This window comes from Ranitomeya imitator, chromosome 1, assembly GCF_032444005.1.
Source record: "Ranitomeya imitator isolate aRanImi1 chromosome 1, aRanImi1.pri, whole genome shotgun sequence".
Taxonomy (NCBI): Eukaryota; Metazoa; Chordata; class Amphibia; order Anura; family Dendrobatidae; genus Ranitomeya; species Ranitomeya imitator.
Genome location: NC_091282.1, coordinates 384,163,096 through 384,182,601, shown reverse-complemented (window position 1 = coordinate 384,182,601; position 19,506 = coordinate 384,163,096). Strand labels below are relative to the sequence as shown.

At 41.7% G+C, this 19,506-nt stretch overlaps 1 protein-coding gene across 1 annotated transcript in view; it reads right to left on the bottom strand.

The window, feature by feature from the left end:
- Positions 1-19,506, bottom strand: part of ERCC6L2 (ERCC excision repair 6 like 2) — a 271,617-nt gene that overhangs the window by 190,137 nt on the left and 61,974 nt on the right. The window contains exons 4-6 of the mRNA XM_069762035.1: positions 16,184-16,377; positions 13,039-13,200; positions 7,821-8,028 (exon numbers count right to left, since the gene is read on the bottom strand). Of these exons, the coding sequence (XP_069618136.1) occupies positions 7,821-8,028; positions 13,039-13,200; positions 16,184-16,377 (564 nt within the window). The remainder of the gene's footprint in view (positions 1-7,820; positions 8,029-13,038; positions 13,201-16,183; positions 16,378-19,506) is intronic.

The window sequence follows — 19,506 nt, the reverse complement described above, 5'->3', positions numbered from 1 at the left end:
TCTCTGACACTTTTTTCACCTTCTGTGACCAGTAGAGATGCTTCTGTTCTGTCTAGAAAGTCTTCATTCTCTTTGATGAGTTTCAAGGTTGCTATTCTTTCTTCCAGACCCCACACCTTTTCTTCTAAAAGGGCCACTAGTCTACACTTCTGACAGGTGAAATTTAATTCTTCTTCTGGTCGATCTGTGAACATGTAGCACATGCTGCAGCTCACCATGTAGGTTGTCACATCTGCCATGTTGCTCCTAGATCCTGCTGACTTGCTGTGTGTTTTCCTTCTTGTGTAATCTACTCAGCCAAGCTCTCTTGCAATAATGTCCTACAGGCAAAAATTCACGCGCCGTAAGGCACCTGGAATATGCAAATTAGCCTCCTCAAGCTTGAATCCCTGGTTTGGTGATTCTTTCCAAGCAGCTGGTCCCGGCTGTACCCAACGATCTTCTAGCTTAGGGAGACTCTTCGCTTTCCCAGAAGGCACCTGGAATATGCAAATTAGCCTCCTCAAGCTTGAATCCCTGGTTTGATGATTCTTTCCAAGCAGCTGGTCCCGGCTGTACCCAACGATCTTCTAGCTTAGGGAGACTCTTCGCTTTCCCAGAAGGCACCTGGAATATGCAAATTAGCCTAAAATTAGCCTAATATGCAAATTAGCCTAATATGCAAATTAGCCTAATTAGCATAACGATATTGTTAACGATATCGTTGCTTTTTGTGACGTAGCAACGATATCGTTAATGAAATCGTTATGTGTGACAGCGAACAACGATCAGGCCCCTGCTGGGAGATCGTTGGTCGCTGAATAAAGTCCAGAACTTTATTTCGTCGCTGGACTCCTGCTGACATCGCTGGATCGGCGTGTGTGACACCGATCCAGCGATGTCTTCACTGGTAACCAGGGTAAACATCGGGTAACTAAGCGCAGGGCCGCGCTTAGTAACCCGATGTTTACCCTGGTTACCATCCTAAAAGTAAAAAAAAACAAACACTACATACTTACCTACAGCCGTCTGTCCTATAGCGCTGTGCTCTGCACTCCTCCTGTACTGGCTGTGAGCGTCGGTCAGCCGGTAAGCAGAGCGGTGACGTCACCGCTCTGCTTTCTGGCCGCTGTGCTCACAGCCAGAGCAGGAGGAGAGCAGAGCACAGTGCTGGAGGACAGACGGCTGTAGGTAAGTATGTAGTGTTTGTTTTTTTTTACTTTTAGGATGGTAACCAGGGTAAACATCGGGTTACTAAGCGCGGCCCTGCGCTTAGTTACCCGATGTTTACCCTGGTTACCGGCATCGTTGGTCGCTGGAGAGCTGTCTGTGTGACAGCTCTCCAGCGACCAAACAGCGACGCTGCAGCGATCCGGATCGTTGTCGGTATCGCTGCAGCGTCGCTTAATGTGAAGGGGCCTAAAGGGAAGGTGCTGAATAAGATTACGAAAAATAAAAATCTATACTTACCTCCCAGACCAGCCAAACTACTTTGATTCTCATGGCCCCCGTTGGGTCTCGTGACATAAACAATGTCAGGTGATTTCTGCAGGCTTAAGTATTCCGTCCCAGTCCCAGACTGAAGTTTAATAGCCTTTATGTACCGTATATGGGGCTACAAGCTCATCATTTCATTTTTTTCACAGGTGTCTTAGTTGCTTGTAATTTATAATCATACTAGCTGAAGAGCCCGGGGTTGCCTGAGCATAGTAAATATCTGTGGTTAGTTATAGCACCTCCCTTCTCTTATTTAACCATCACACCTCTCATTTTCTCCCTTACACCTCTCATTTTCCCCATCACTCCTCTTATTTTCCCCCTCACACTTGTCATTTCGACCTCACATCTGTCATTTTCAGATCACTCCACTATTTTCCCTCACTCCTCTCATTTTGCACTCACACCTTTTCATTTTCACCTCACACCTCTCATTTTCACTTCACACCTCTCATTTTCCCCTCAGTATATACATGTTTGTCATCTCCCTTATATATAGTACACACCTGTATGTCATCTCCTGTATATAGTATATACCTGTATGTCATCTCCACTGTATACAGTATATACCTGTATGTCATCTCCCCTGTAAATAGGATATACCTGCTGTATGTCATCTCCTCCTGTATATTGTATACACCTATGTGTCATCTCCTCCTTTATATAGTATATACCTGTATGTCATCTCTTTTGTATATAGTATATACCTGTATGTCATCTCCTCCTATATATAGTATATACCTGTATGTCATCTCCTGTATATAGTATATACTTGTATGTCATCTCTCCTGTATATAGTATATATCTGCTGTATGTCACCTCCTCCTCTATATACCTATGTGTCATCTCCTCTTTTATATAACATATACCTGTATGTCATCTCCTCCTGTATATAGTATATACCTGTAAGTCATCTGCACCTGTAGTATATACCTGTGTGTCATCTCCTCCTGTATATAGTATATACCTGTGTGTGTCATCTCCTCCTGTATTAGCACTCGTTCACACGTTATTTGGTCAGTATTTTTACCTCAGTATTTGTAAGCTAAATTGGCAGCCTGATAAATCCCCAGCCAACAGGAAGCCCTCCCCCCTGGCAGTATATATTAGCTCACACATACACATAATAGACAGGTCATGTGACTGACAGCTGCCGTATTTCCTATATGGTACAGTTGCTGCTCTTGTAGTTTGTCTGCTTATTAATCAGATCTTTATTTTTGAAGGATAATACCAGACTTGTGTGTGTTTTAGGGCGAGTTTCATGTGTCAAGTTGTGTGTGTTGAGTTGCGTGTGGCGACATGCATGTAGCGACTTTTGTGAGATGAGTTTTGTGTGGCGACATGCGTGTAGCAACTTTTTGTGTGTCGAGTTGCATGTGACAGGTTAGTGTAGCAAGTTGTGTGCTGCAAGTTTTGCGCATGGCGAGTTTTGCGCGTGGCGAGTTTTATGTGTGGTGCGTTTTGAGTATGTGCAAGTTTTGTGTGAGGCAACTTTAGCATGTGTTGCAACTTTTGTGCATGTGGCAATTTTTCTGTGTGTGCAAGTTTTGCGTGTGGCGAGTTTTCCATGAGGTGAGTTTTGCACGTGTAGCTAGTTTTGCGTGAGCCTAGTTTTACATGTGGCGAGTTTTGCACGTGGCGAATTTTGCGCGTGGCGAGTTTTGAGTGGTGACTTTTGTGTTTCGACTTTTATGCAAGGTTGGTGTATGTCTGGTGAAATGTTTGCTGAGGGTGGTATGTGTTCAAGCACGTGGTAGTGTGTGGCGCATTTTGTGTGTGTTCATATCCCCGTGTGTGGTGAGTATCCCATGTCGGGGCCCCACCTTAGCAACTGTACCGTATATACTCTTTGGCGCCATCGCTCTCATTGTTGAAGTCCCCTTGTTCACATCTGGCAGCTGTCAATTTGCCTTCAACACTTTTCCTTTCACTTTTTCCCCTTTGTGTAGATAGGGGCAAAATTGTTTGGTGAATTGGAACGCGCGGGGTTAAAATTTCGCCTCACAACATAGCCTATGACGCTCTCGGGGTCCAGACGTGTGACTGTGCAAAATTTTGTGGATGTCGTTGCGACAGTGCCGATGCCAATCCCGGACATACACACATACACACACACATTCAGCTTTATATATTAGATTGTCTAAATATCAACTAAATACCAGGCAGATACTACACAGAGGGAATAAATGATTTTAAGATCTTACCTGGACATCCACTCAAATTTTGAACAATAACACCAGTTTACATTTGAAAGCACATCAGATTCATATTTAACAAATACGATCCAATTATTTTGGTGTCATAAGTATAATGCTGATCATTAATTACCATTAACATAATACGTATTGTTAGCGTTACTAGATCCTCTACTAGATGCTCCAGTTTACTACCTAAATATTCCATTACTCAATTGTGACATCTAGTTTGTAAACATAAACAATAAAAAAATATATAAAATATTGATCAGAAAGGAGCAATCACTTAGGCTATGTGCCCATAATCAGTATGTGCAGCAGCTTTTTCTTCTGCAAATGCTGGAGTGTTGGCAGGAAATAGGCTGGGTAGAATACACGCTTTTGTGCGCATTTTTGATTTTCATTTAAATGGGTGAAAAACTCTGTAAGAATTGACATGTTGCAGATATGAAACGGTTTCAAATCTCCAAGGAAAAAAATAAGCGCATTCACTTTGCTGTAAAACACTGCATTTCATAGAGACAAAAATGTGCAGGAAAAAACAAACATAAAAAATGCAATGTGCAGACACCCTTAGGTGGGTTCGATTTTATTTTGCAAGTATTGCAGGCAATACAAAAGCATTGTCTCCGAGTATTTGTGACTGCTTGGAGATTTCGTTTTTGTCAACGTAGATGCATGATTTACAGCTGCTAGCCAGCCTGAGTACATGTGGGGGTTGCCTGGTTGCTAGGGAATCCCTACATGTATTCAAGCAGTCTAGCAGCCACAAATCACGAGGCTGTGTCAACAAAAACTAAATTTCCGAGCAGTCACAAATACTTGGAGCACCCGAGCGTGCTCGGGAAAACCTGAGCAACGAGTATCGCTCATCACTAATTGTGACCCACATTTACAGTGCAGACTGTACAAAAGAAGTGAGGTCTGAAAAAATAAATGATGACCCAACATCATGAAGCACAGCCCTGGAATAAGAGCCTATGGATTTAATTTCATCACAGTATGTCAATAGAATTAAGCATATCTACAGGTGCTTCTCACAAAATTAGAAGATCATCAAAAAGTTAATTTATTTCAGTTCTTCAATACAAAAAGAGAAACTTTTATATAGAGTCATTACAAACAGAGTGATCTATTTCAAGTGTTTATTTCTGTTAATGTTGATGATTATGGCTTACAGCCAATGAAAACCCAAAAGTCATTATCTCAGTAAATTAGAATACTTTATAACACCAGCTTGAAAAATGAGTTTAAAATCCAAAATGTTGGCCTGCTGAAATGTATGTTCAGTAAATGCACTCAATACTTGGTCGGGGCTCCTTTTGCATCAATTACTGCATCAATGCAGCGTGGCATGGAGGCGATCAGGCTGTGGCACTGCTGAGGTGTTATGGAAGCCCAGGTTGCTTTGATAGCAGCCTTCAGCTTGTCTGCATTGTTGGGTCTGGTATCTCTCATTCTCCTCTTGACAATAAGGTCAGATGAGTTTTCGGGCCAATCAAACACAGTGATACTGTTGTTTTTAAACCAGGTATTGATACTTTTGGCTGTGTGGACAGGTGCCAAGTCCTGCTGGAGAATGAAGTTTACATCTCCAAAAAGCTTGTTGGCAGAGGGAAGAGTGAAGTCCTCTAAAATTTCCTGGTAGACAGTTGTGCTGACTTTGGTCTTGAAAAAACACAGTTGACCTACACCAGCAGATGACATGGCTCCCCAAACTATCACTGATTGTGGAAACTTCACACTAGACCTCAAGCAGCTTGTATTGTGACCTCTCCGCTCTTCCTCCAGACTCTGGGACCTTGATTTCCAAATCAAATGCATAATTTACTTTCATCTGAAAACAACACCTTGGACCACCGAGCAACAGCCCAGTTATTTTCTCTTTGGCCCAGGTTAGAAGCTTCTGGTGTTGTCTATTGGCCATGAGTGGCTTGACACAAGGAATGTGACACTTGTAGCCCATGTCCTGGATACGTCTGTGTGTGGTGACTGTTGAAGTAATGACTCCAGCAGCAGCCCACTCCTTGTGAATCTCCCCTAAATTTTTTGAATGGCCTTTTCTTAATCCTTTCAAGGCTGCAGTTATCTCGGCTGCTTGTGCATATTTTTCTACCACACTTTTTCCTTCCACTCAACTCTTTATTAATATGCCTGGATACAGCACTCTGTGAACAGCCAGCTTCTTTAGCAATGACTTTTTGTGGCTTACCCTCCTTGTGGAGTGTGTCAATGACTGCCTTCTGGTCATCTGTCAAGTCAACAATCTTCCCTATGATTCTGGAGCCTACTGAAACAGAATAAGGGACCTTTTTAAATGCTTAGGAAGCCTTTGCAGGTGTTTTTGGTTAATTATTCTAATTTACTGAGATAATGACTTCTGGGTTTTCATTGGCTGTAAGCTATAATCATCAACATTAACAGAAATAATCACTTGAAATAGATCACTCTGTTTGTAGTGACTCTATATAATATATGAGTATCACTTTTTGTATTGAAGAACTGAAATAAATTAACTTTTTGATGATATTCTAATTTTGTGAGAAGCACCTGTATATCGATATCTATCTATCATCTATCTATATATCTCATATCTATCTATCCCTCTATCTATCTCTCTATCTATCTATAATCTATCATCTATCATCTACAGTGCCTTGTGAAAGTATTCGGCTCCCTGGAACTTTTCAACCTTTTCCCACATATCATGCTTCAAACATAAAGATACCAAATGTAAATTTTTGGTGAAGAATCAACAACAAGTGGAACACAATTGTGAAGTTGAACGAAAATTATTTTTTGTTGTGTTCCTTGGTCTTCATGATGCTCTCTGTTCTTAAAACAGAACCCTGAGAGTATCACAGAGGAGGTGCATTTATACGGAGACTTGATTACACACAGGTGGATTATATTTATCATCATTAGGCATTTAGGACAACATTGGATCATTCAGGCCATGTCCACACTTAGCGGTTTTTACCGCGGAAACGCGGCGATTTTGCAGCTGCGGGTCCGCAGCAGTTTCCATAGCATTTACAGTAACCTGTAAACCCTATGGAAACCGCAAACCGCTGTGCACATGCTGCGGGGAAACCCGCGCGGGAACGCAGCGGTTTACAACCCGCAGCATGTCACTTCTTTGTGCAGAATCGCAGCGATTCTGCACACATAGGAATGCATTGATCCGCTTACTTCCCGCATGGGGCTGTGCCCACCATGCGGGAAGTAAGCGGATAATGTGCGGGTTATATCCGGGGTGGAGGAGAGGAGACTCTCCTCCAGGCCCTGGGAACCATATTTGTGGGTAAAAAAAAGAATTAAAATAAAAAATAAGCTATACTCACCTCTCAGCGCTGCACACGGCCGTCCGGTCTCAGCTTTGCTATGCGACCAGGACCTGCGGTGACGTCGCGGTCACATGACCGTGACGTCACGAAGGTCCTTCTCGCACAGCATCTTTGGAACCGGACCGCGGCGGTGCAGCGCCGAGGAGATCGGGACGTCAGAGGGTGAGTATATCATTATTTTATTATTTTTAACATTACTATTGATGCTGCATATTGCTGCATATGCAGCATCAATAGTAGGGGTAAAATCCCGCAGCGGAACCCGCAGGACAAACCGCGATAAATCTGCAGGGATAACCGCAGCGGGTTTGCCCTGCAGATTTATCAAATCCGCTGCGGGAGAACCCGCAGGGACCCAATGCTATGTGTGAACATAGCCTCAGAGATCCACAATGAACTTCTGGAGTGAGTTTGCTGCACTGAAAGTAAAGGGGACGAATAATATTGCACGCCCCACTTTTCAGTTTTTGAATTTCCACAAAAATGTAAAATAACCAATAAATTTCGTTCAACTTCACTATTGTGTTCCACTTATTGTTGATTCTTCACCAAAAATTTACATTTAGTATCTTTATATTTGAAGCATGATATGTGGGAAAAGGTTGAAAAGTTTCACTGTATCTATCTATCTATCTATCTATCTATCTATCATCTATCTAAACATTGCCACTGATACACAAGGCTGTAGGTTGCAATATCAAACTGATCTAGTCTGTTAAAATACAAACATAAAACACGTGCCATTCTTCCAATCTCTTGGCACCACACTTTATACTACATACCACACTGGCATACTGACCCGATCGTCCTTTTTAGGTAACTGGCTACTTATAAGAGCCTTGGTACGTCTTAGGAACAATGAAGACATTTTCGCAGTCAGGTTTTGCATCACTTTACGTCCTGTGGCGAGTTCTCGCTTTGTGGCATTATGCCGTTGGCCAAGTTCTATTGGATGGGAATATTTTTCAATGAATTGTTTTTTGTCACCTAAACATCCAGGCACTGCCCTAAATAATGAATAAAAAAGGAATTAATTATTAAAGTACTTTATAGCCTTAAATGGAACCAGTGACCAAGTTTTTGCTTCTCATCTGAGAGCAGCATGATGCAAGGGCACAGACCCCGATTCCAGCGATGTATCACTTACTGAGCTGCTTTCTGCAGTTTTGATAAAATCCCTGTTTTCTCTTCCGTAGACATAACAGTTCTATCTGAATGCTGAGCTCTGTATAACCTGCCCACACCACTGATTGATAGCTTTCTATGTACAGAATAAATTGGCAAAAAGATGCTAATCAGTGGTGGGGATATACAGAGCTCAGAAATATGGAGGACTACATGGCAGGAGGTTTATTAGTCCTCTAGTATAATCTCCTGCTGATAAAAGTGATTTTATCAAAACTAGAACAAGCAGCCCAGTAAGTGATACATCGCTGGAATCAGGGTTTCTCTTTCTACATTAAGCTGCTCTCACATTTGGTGGCAAAAACCTGGTGACAGATTCCCTTTAAAGTGAACCTGACAGCAGATTCATGCTGCTCAATCCACAGGCAGCATGTACCAGACGCTGGCTGTATGATCTCAGTCAGGTACGTCTGACTCTGAAAGGCTGCAGTGTTTCAGAGAATAACAGCCGAAGACCAGTCAGACAGGCGGGCCCTCGGCGGATTCTCCTCATCTGCTGCTCTGGAGTGACAGGTCCTTGCCTACATACATACAGGTAGAGTCCTGTCGATCCAGGGCTGCGGGCGGGAAGAAACAGCCAGGGGCGTACATGTCCGACAAGTCTCCAGCGCAGTTCGTTTCCCAGCGGTAGTTAAACTACAGTATGTTTTTCTCTGAAACACCGCAGCATTTCATACCTGGCTGAGATCGTACAGCCAGAGCCTGATACATGCTGCCACGGATTGGGCAGCATGTATCGGCTGTCAGATTCACTTTCAATACAAGTTCCATGAAGTCACATTCTCTTGTAGTTAGTAGTCTCCTTAGCTCAAATTCAATAAGGACAATGACTGAACAGAGTGTGTACACAAATTTGGTCCAACCGTAGAATATATATATATATATATATACATATATATATATATATATATATTATATATACACACACACAGTACAGACCAACAGTTTGGACACACCTTCTCATTTAGGCTGTGTGCACAGCATACAATAAGCATCCCATCATTTAGAATGAATTCCGCATGTTTTGTGCACATGAGGCGTTTTTTTCCGCAAAAAAACGCATCACGGTAAAAAACGCAGCATGTTCATTAATTTTGCGGTTTTTTTGCGGATTTCCCACTACAAAATGCATTGGGAAATGTCCGGAAAAAAAACGCATCAAAAACGCACCAGAAATGCGGCAAAAACGCATGCAGATTTCTTGCAGAAAATTTAAGGTTTTTCTCAGGAATTTTCTGCGAGAAATCCTGAACGTGTGCACATAGCCTTAAAGATTTTTCTGTATTTTCATGACTATGAAAATTGTACATTCACACTGAAGGCATCAAAACTATGAATTAACACATGTGGAATTATATACTTAACAAAAAAGTGTGAAACACAGCCACAGCCACGTAGTATATAGCACAGCCACGTAGTATATAGCAGCCCACATAGCATAGAACACAGCCACATAGTATATAACACAGCTCACGTAGTATATAACAGCCCACATAGCATATAACACAGCCACGTAGTGCATAACACAGCCCACGTAGTGCATAACACAGCCCACGTAGTGTATAATACAGCCACGTAGTGTATAACACAGCCCACGTAGTATATTGCACAGCCACGTAGTATGTAGCACAGCCCACGTAGTATATTGCACAGCCCACGTAGTATATTGCACAGCCCACGTAGTATATTGCAGCCACGTAGTATATAGCATAGCCACATAGTATATAGCACAGCCACGTAGTATATTGCACAGCCCACGTAGTATATAGCACAGCCACGTAGTATATAACACAGCCACATAGTATATTGCACAGCCCACGCAGTATATTACACAGCCATGTAGTATATTACACAGCCCACGTAGTATATAACAGCCCACACAGTACATAACACAGCCCACGTAGTGTATAACACAGCCCACATAGTGTATAACACAGCCCACGTAGTGTATAACACAGCCACGTAGTATATAACACAGCCCACGTAGTATATTGCACAGCCACATAGTATGTAACACAGCCCACATGGCATATTGCACAGCCCACGTAGTATATTGCACTGCCTATGTAGTATAGTGCACAGTCCACATAGTATATAGCACAGCCATGTAGTAAATACTGCACAGCCGACACAGTATATAACACAGCCCACGCAGTATATAGCACAGCCCACGCAGCATATTACAGTTACGTAATATATTACACAGCCCACGTAGTATATTGCACAGCCGACGTAGTATATACACAGCGACATAGTATATAACACAGCCCATGCAGTATATAACACAGCCCACGTAGTCCCACGTAGTATATAGCACAGCCAAGTAGTATATTGCACAGCCACGAAGTATATTGCACAGCCACGTAGTATATAGCACAGCCACGTAGTATATTGCAGTCCACGTAGTATATAGCACAGCCAATGTAGTATATAGCACAGCCACGTAGTATATTGCACAGCCGACGCAGTATATTGCAAAGCCGACGCAGTATGCAACACAGCCCATGCAGTATATAGCACAGCCCACGTACTATATTACACAGCCACGTAGTATATAGCACAGCCACGTATTATATTGCACAGCCGATGTAGTATATAACACTGCCCACGCAGTATATAGCACAGCCCACGTAATATATAACACAGCCCAGGCAGTATATAGCAATGTGGGCACCATATCCCTGTTAAAAAAAAAGAATTAAAATAAAAAATAGTTATATACTCACCCTCGGACGGCCCCTGGATCCAGCCCAGGCCTTTCCCTCTCCTCGCGCGCCGCTCCGGTCCTAAGCGGCAATAACACGTGATGATGTAGCAGTCTCGCGAGACCGCTACGTCATCTCCGGTCATTGTCGCAATGCATTCTTGGGACCGAAGCGGTTGATTTTTTTATTTTTTTAATTATATTTAACATTATATGTTTTTACTATTGATGCTGCATAGGCAGCATCAATAGTAAAAAGTTGGTCACACAGAGGGTTAATGGCAGCGTTAACGGACTGCCTCGGGCCGCGACAAATCAGCGACGCGGGATTTCCGAGACAGACAGACAGACAGATGGAAGTGACCCTTAAGGTACCGTCACATTTAGCGACGCTGCAGCGATCTAGACAACGATCCCGATCGCTGCAGCGTCGCTGTGTGGTCGCTGGAGAGCTGTCACACAGACAGCTCTCCAGCGACCAACGATGCCGAAGTCCCCAGGTAACCAGGGTAAACATCGGGTTACTAAGTGCAGGGCCGCGCTTAGTAACCCGATGTTTACCCTGGTTACCAGCGTAAACGTAAAAAAAAAAAACACTACATACTTACATTCCGGTGTCTGTCCCCCGGCGCTGTGCTTCTCTGCACTGACTGTGAGCGCCAGCTGGAAAGCACAGCGGTGACGTCACCGCTGTGCTCTGCTTTCCGGCCGGCGCTTACACAGTGCAGAGAAGCACAGCGCCGGGGGACAGACACCGGAATGTAAGTATGTAGTGTTTGTTTTTTACGTTTACGCTGGTAACCAGGGTAAACATCGGGTTACTTAGCGCGGCCCTGGTTACCAGTGAAGACATCGCTGAATCGGCGTCACACACGCCGATTCAGCGATGTCTGCTTTAGTCCAGCGACGAAATAAAGTTCTGGACTTTCTGCTCCGACCAACGATGGCACAGCAGGATCCTGATCGCTGCTGCCTGTCAAACTCAACGATATCGCTAGCCAGGACGCTGCAACGTCATGGATCGCTAGCGATATCGTTCAGTGTGACGGTACCTTAGACAATTATATAGTAGATAATTTCTCTTCATGTGCTACTACAGCATTGACAGGGTGAGTTTACACTGAGCGCTAACGGTCACCGCTGTAGTAGGAATATATGCTAAGCAGGTATATGAGCCACAGTGTCCACTGTTTGTGTGACTCTCTATATAGGAAGCTGTCTGTACAGTACCGTACAGGTAAATATCTGATATCAGACATTTACAAGCTAGACTGAGGCAAAAAGAACATTTGGTAAATGGGGGCCTATACATTAAGGAAGATCTGTCACAAGCAGTATATCTCATTAAACTGATCTCTTAGACCTGATGATACTGGTGAATGTACTTCAAAAATCCAAATCAAAATGACTGTATAATCCTGATAATAAGGGGTTTTGGCACTACCTTTTTATCGATGAACTTTCCTTACGATAGGCTATTAAGATCTGATTTATGGGAGTGCGACACCCCAACAAATCAGCTGTTACTGGCACAGTTTTTGGATGTGGCCGGAACACAGCAGCTCTGTCAAAACTATAGTGGCCACGACCGGGTACATCAGATCCAATCCATATGCCTTTGAATAGGGGTGGATTTGCCATGACCACTATAGGAATGAGAGCTCCTGTATTTCGGCAGCATCCAAGAACGTCCAGCCGCCATTGATCCTGGTACACTGATTGGCAGGGATGCCGGGTGTTACACACTCCCACAGATCAGGTATTGATGCCTATCCTAAGAAAAGGTTACAAATGGAAAAAAGTAGTGACCAAACCCTTTAACATAAAGATTAATCAGCCATGGATTTTCAAAGCAAATACACCAGCCTAATCAGGTCTGGTGTCAACTCCTGATAAATACTTTTGGCTAAGTGTACAAACATAGTGTACAGTTCGTCATAGCCTTGCTTGGTCACCATAGTGGTTGCCAGGACTGTCAAATTGATGGCTCATCTATGGCATACTGATGGAATGTCAATATGATAGTCCTGGAAAAAACCTTTAAGCCAAAGCAAGCCTATGTTTTATCCTATTGCTTACATAGCTATAGAAAAGGAAGATAGAGGGTCCTAACCATAAAGACACTTACCAATCCATAACGCACCACAGCTCCTCCATGTTATTCTGCAAGATAGTCCCTGTGAGTCCAATACGAATGTTGCACCTTAAAGCTTTCATCACCTCCGTCACTCTTGCCTTAGGATTTTTTATTTTATGCACTTCATCCACAATGACCGCTGACCACTCTATACTGTAGGAAAGAGAATATCTCCTTGAGTTACTAAAGTTAAGATGTAGGCAAAAGGTCAACAAACTAAAGAAATAAAGTGGTGACTAAAAGCACGTCAGTGTGAGGGTCTTGGGACACCGCTCATCATGTCTTGGGACCCCTAAGTGTGCGGCAAGAAAATAACATTCATTGTGTACCAGGCAAAGAGGTTGTAGCTGGCACTGCAGCTGTGAGCTACCATACCAGGCGCTGCTGCTCCTAAGCTTATGGGCCTGTGCATGGTAAACAGTATAGGTGGCACAGTGCTTGTCGGACCACTGCCTCTAACCAGATGGAAGCTGGACTAGTACCAACATTATAGTAATACCCTCCAGCAGGGCATTTTTGGATCAGCAAAAACAACAGTGCCTGTACCACCGATCGCTGCTATTTCATCATTTAAATGTCGCTGTCAATTAATGAAAGGAGCATTTAAATGGCTGGAGATCCCGGGGAGCCCGTGGGTTACTATGGTAGCTGCAGAAATGCTGAAGGTTCTTATGGCTGTTATCTTATTCCTCCTGTGAAGACAAGACTTGGGATGGGCTTCATAGGAGAACATCAGTTACACTTTGTACCGCAATACTTAAAGAGCAACCGCCATTTGAATTTTTAATTCATAAATCAATAGTACAGATGAAAATAATAGACAATGCAATATATGCTATAAGAGAAATCTGCTTCTTTTTCCTCTGTGACTGAGATAAGAGACGGGTGCTGATACTGATAATAAAATAACAAGCCCACACATGGGTAATTAGAAACTAGGGGTTCTTACTAGAACAGGAGGAAAATAACAAACATGCAAAAGTGAAAATCACCAACTTTTGAAGGGGTTAAAACGATCTTTTGTTTTCTTCTGCCTTTACCACTTTGATGATCTGACAAAAAAGAAAGCAGCATCTCTGGGAGTCTCCTGCAGTGGCTAGAAGGATTGTCCAAACTGGGCTTATGTTAGAGAACCCATTAATAACAACTTTGAGCTAATTGCTTAGCAGTACCACCTCTCAGGCAGTTGGCAACCTTATACAGCTACTTCTCACAAAATTAGAATATCATCAAAAAGTTAATTTATTTCAGTTCTTCAATGCAAAAAGTGAAACTCATATTACGGTATATAGAGTCATTGCAAACAGAATGATCTATTTCAAGTGTTTATTTCTGCTAATGTTGATGATTATGGCTTACAGCCAATGAAAACCCAAAAGTCATTATCTCAGTAAATTAGAATAATTAATAAAAATACCTGCAAAGTCTTCCTAAATATTCAAAAAGTTCAGTAGGCTCCACAATCATGGGGAAGACTGCTGAGTTGACAGAAGTCCAGAAGGCAATCATTGACACACTCCACAAGGCGAGTAAGCCACAAAAGGTCATTGCTAAAGAAGCTGGCTGTTCACAGAGTGCTGAATCCAAGCATATTAATGGAAAGTTGAGTGGAAGGAAAAAGTGTGGTAGAAAAAGGTGCTCAAGCAACCAGGATAACCGTAGCCTTGAAAGGATTGTTAAGAAAAGGCCATTCAAAAATTTGGAGTAGATTCACAAGGAGAGGACTGCTGTTGTAGTCATTGCTTCAAGAGCCACCACACAATCCAGGACATGGGCTACAAATGTCGTATTCCTTGTGTCAAGCTACTTATAACCAATAGACAATGCCAGAAGTGTCTTACATAAGGGTCTAGGAGAAAAAGAACTGGGCTGTTGCTCAGTGGTCCAAGGTGTTGTTTTCAGATGAAAGTAAATTTTGCATTTCATTTGGAAATCAAGATCCCAGAGTCTGGAGGAAGAGTGAAGAGGCACACAATCCAAGCTGCTTGAGGTCTATTGTGAAGTTTCCACTATCAGTGATAGTTTGGGGAGCCATGTCATCTGCTGGTGTAGGTCCACTGTGTTTTATCAAGACCAAAGTCAGCGCAGCCGTCTACCAGGAAATTTTAGGGCACTTAATTCTTCACTCTGTTGACAAGCTTTTTGGAGATGGAGATTTCATTCAACAGCAGGACTTGGCACCTGTCCACACTGCCAAAAGTACCAATACCTGGTTTAAAAACACCAGTATCACTGTGCTTGATTGGCCAGAAAACTCATCTGACCTTTTTCCCACAGAGAATCTATGGGGTATTGTCAAGAGGAAGATAAGAGACACCAGATCCAACAGTACAGACGAGCTGAAGGCTGCTATCAAAGCAACCTGGGCTTTCATAACACCTCAGCAGTGCCACAGGCTGATTGCCTCCAAGCAAGTACTGAGTGCATTTACTGGATATACATTTCAGTAGGTTTTTAAAATAATTTTTCAAGCTGGTGTTATAAATTATTCTAATTTACTGAGATAATGACTTTTGGGTTTTCATTGGCTGTAAGCAATAATCATCAACATTAACAAAAATAAACACTTGAAATAGATCACTCTGTTTGTAATGACTCTATATAAAAGTTTCTCTTTTTGTATTGAAGAACTGAAATAAATTAACTTTTTGATGATATTCTAATTTTGTGAGAAGCACCTGTAGGTATCCTGTAAACATCAGAATTTAGGTATAATTGTTTATTATTATACTTACTGGTCAATTGTTCGACCATTAAGTAGCTCTGACTCCCCTTTTCCCTTTTCCTTTTCCCCTCTTTATCTTTTTTCCTGTTTCCTTCACCCTTTCCGCCTACCCCAACCCAGTTATTTTGTTCATACCTGTATCCCAACAACTTTGACTTCTTTTTACTACCCTCCCAACCCTGTTATTTTATAGTTAAAAATTATTATTAATAGTTATATTTGAAAATCTATTTTGTTACTGTTAAACCTAATAAAAAAATAATTGAAGGTAGAACCCATTTAAGTGCTTCTAATGTCTTTGCATGTATTACATACATATCAAACAGCAAAGATAAAGCATATATCAGGCAGGAGGCCCATCTTCACACCGGCCAGGTCTCGCCTCCTATTCTTCTGTAGAGCTCCACTTACCTGTTTAGATCATCCAGACACAGGCGGAGAGTTTCATACGTAGTCAAAGCAATTTCATATTTTCCCTGTTTTAGTCGGACTAATTCAAAATCTCTCCGATTTCCATGAATGACTGTCAGCTTGAAATATCCCCATGTCTCCAGCTCATCTCTCCAGTTGAACAGCACAGATAATGGAGATACAATCAGAAAGACCTGAAATAGTATGAAATCTTCCATGAAGTATGGTAAGGTGTGTGTCAGCAGGTTCCTTACTCCACAGTATCAATGCTGGAAGTAGCAGGCACTACATAGGAAATGTTCCAGCACTCATTGACTACACATCGATCTTTAGGTGCACTTACATTGGCCAATTATCGGGAACGCACCTGTCATTTCTGCCTATACTGGCCACAAATCAACGGGCATTCCTCGGGTTTAATAATTTTTAAGTCTACTTAAAAATCATAATTCTCGGCAGAACATCATTCTGTGAAAATAGAACATTTGCTGCAGAGAATAATATTCTATACTAACATAATGAACCATGATTAAAGGGAACCTGTCACCAGGAATAAAGCTGCAGTTACTCTGCAGGTTAAAAGCATTATGATGCTGCCTGGTGCCTGGACGCAGTGGGGAGAAAATTATTTTTATTCTCCCGGCCCGATATTCAGTCATAGGGGCAGCGCCGGCTCAGTCACTGCTCTGAGTATACGGAGTAAACGCACCCCTGACCCTGACAGACAGACGCCCGCAATGTAGAGCCAGTATCAGTCAGGACCGGGTGTGCGGTTACAGCGGCATCTCTGTATTCTCAGAGCAATGAATGAACCGGCACCACCCCTATGACTGAATACCAAATGCTGGCGGGGGAATAAAGATCCTTTTCTCCCCGCTGCATTCGGCTGCGTGCAGGCCAGACAGCATCATAATGACGTTATCCTGCAGATCAACCCCAGGTTAATAGCGCTATTCCCGGTGACAGGTTCCCTTTAAGTAACATGCGGGGCGGAGGCAAGTTCGTGGAAGGTCCCTATACTGCGGTGGGTAAGCTTATTGGTTATTTATTGACTATGTTATGCACACAGTATTACTATGTAAGTGGTATACACAGCGGCAGTATAAAAATTTGGGATCACATTTGCTGGCCGCTTATACATATTACGGTATGATTGGTGATTGCCCTGCATGTTACTAGATTTGGCAAATCCTGGTGTTACCACTTACTTCCAATTATATGGTAGTGGCCATCCCGCCGTTTGCAGTAGTAATTATGTAAGGACTTTATTCCTTTTATTGTTAGATCATGTACTAGGACCTCTCACTAACTTGTCTCCTGCCATTGTTTCTTGACACTCAGCTGTTTTTGTTCGTTTTATTGTCTCCAATCATTGGTGGTTACTAATGTTTTAACCAATAAAGTATTAATTTTTATATTCTACTTTTCACCTTATGTCATCCTTTTTTTTGGAATGGTTATGATATTTGATGATAGGGTGTTGTACAGTCCTATCTGTAGGTACTAAATATTTAATTATTATTAGCTATGTACCATGTTCAGTAACACTATAAGTTGATATTTATGTGTAATGGCTGTGCCTGAGCAGGCAGGAACAAGGTCTGCATATTCCACAGCTCCTGGGCAGGGAAGGACACAAGAGAATATACAGACAGGGCAGCATGGGTTCACAGCTGCTGCTTTCTGTGAGGTAAAACAGGTTTAAAAACAAGCAGGAAAAGCTTTACCTCACAGAAAGAATCAGCTGTGATCCCGTGCTCTAATGTCTGTACACTTTTTTCCTTCCACCTCTTCACAGGAGATTTTGTAAGATCAGACCATGTTCCTGTACGGTCAGACACAGCCAATACACAGTACCTAGCAGCAGCACATTTATAAGATTATCTAAGCACAGGAACAATTTTTAACAGATCTAATTGAGGAAATGATTTATATTCCAAGCCCTATTGATTAAAATTTATTTTATTCATGTTACAACCCCTCTAACAAATAATTTTAAATTAATAGTTACAGTCTGCATGTTTTTTTAAGCGGTCAGTGAAAACTGCAAAAAAATAGTGGTTATCGTAGCAATGAAAAAAGTTTATTTCTGTCTATAAAGTGCAGCCTAAGCAATTAAAAAATAATAATATTGTAGAGGTTTTTGTGTATGCCTTGTTTATGCATGTTTTATAGTTGATATGAAATTTCTAAGTTGTCTGACAAACAATTATCTTCTATCCCTTATCGTTGCCATAGTGTAGGCTACATTTTGCATGCATCTAGCTTTTTAGAGACAGAAATGGGTTAAACTATAGAATCTTGGAGTACTCTACAGTGTGATAATGCTTCAGTATTTTTGACCTGACTTCTTCTTGTGATAGATTTATGCTTGTCAGCTCTAACAAGCAGGAGGCAGATTGGAGCAGTGTTAAGTAGCATCGCATAGAAATACACTATATTCTCTAGCACTGGTATAATTCATTAGTGTGAGTCAGTAGAGAATTATAACTCTATTGCTAAATATTGTATGGACTCACCTAACATGTCTCCTATATAATATTCAATATACATTCAACTATATGGGGAAAATGGAGGGCAGAGATGGCTCGAGGTGCCAAGCACTGGCAGAACGAATTACATAGGTGAAGATATCATCCTACAGTTCATAAGAAATCAGAAACTGAAAACTTCTAGGCAGGACACATACTAGTCAGACTGCATGTCACAGGGAACAGCTGCCTATAATAAAAGGGTTCATAATGTATGGATGCAAGGGACAGATCATTCAATAATTTTTCAATATAACTGTTATTTAAGCTCAGCATATACATTAGATGAATGCTGACTGCTATCACCAATTTCAGGAAGGCAGGAGGTCCATTTAATGTAATGCGTATGGTAGTGTTCAATCTATCCTTGACAAGGGATGAAAAAACTGGCCATGTCAGATTTAACTATGCCTGATCCTTTTGTTTTTAAGTGAGGTTTATGCATGTTTGATTTGAAAATGTCTGATCTATGATCATTCAAATCAACACCCTTTTCACCCATTACAAATAAAGATACTAAAAAATTAACATGAGTTATCACCGTTTCTCTAAAAGTTCGACCTATCAAAATATAAAATCAATTAGGCAGATTGGTGGAAACTGAAAAGAGAAAAAAAAACTGAAAATCCAATTTGTGTCTTTTTTTGGTTGTAACAACTTTATAAAGAAATGCAATTAAAAACTATCAAAATGCCGTATTGTCCACAAAAAGGTATCAATAAAAACTTCAGCTCACCACGCAAAAAATAAGCACTCACACAATTCCATTGACCGAAAAATGAAAACTTACAG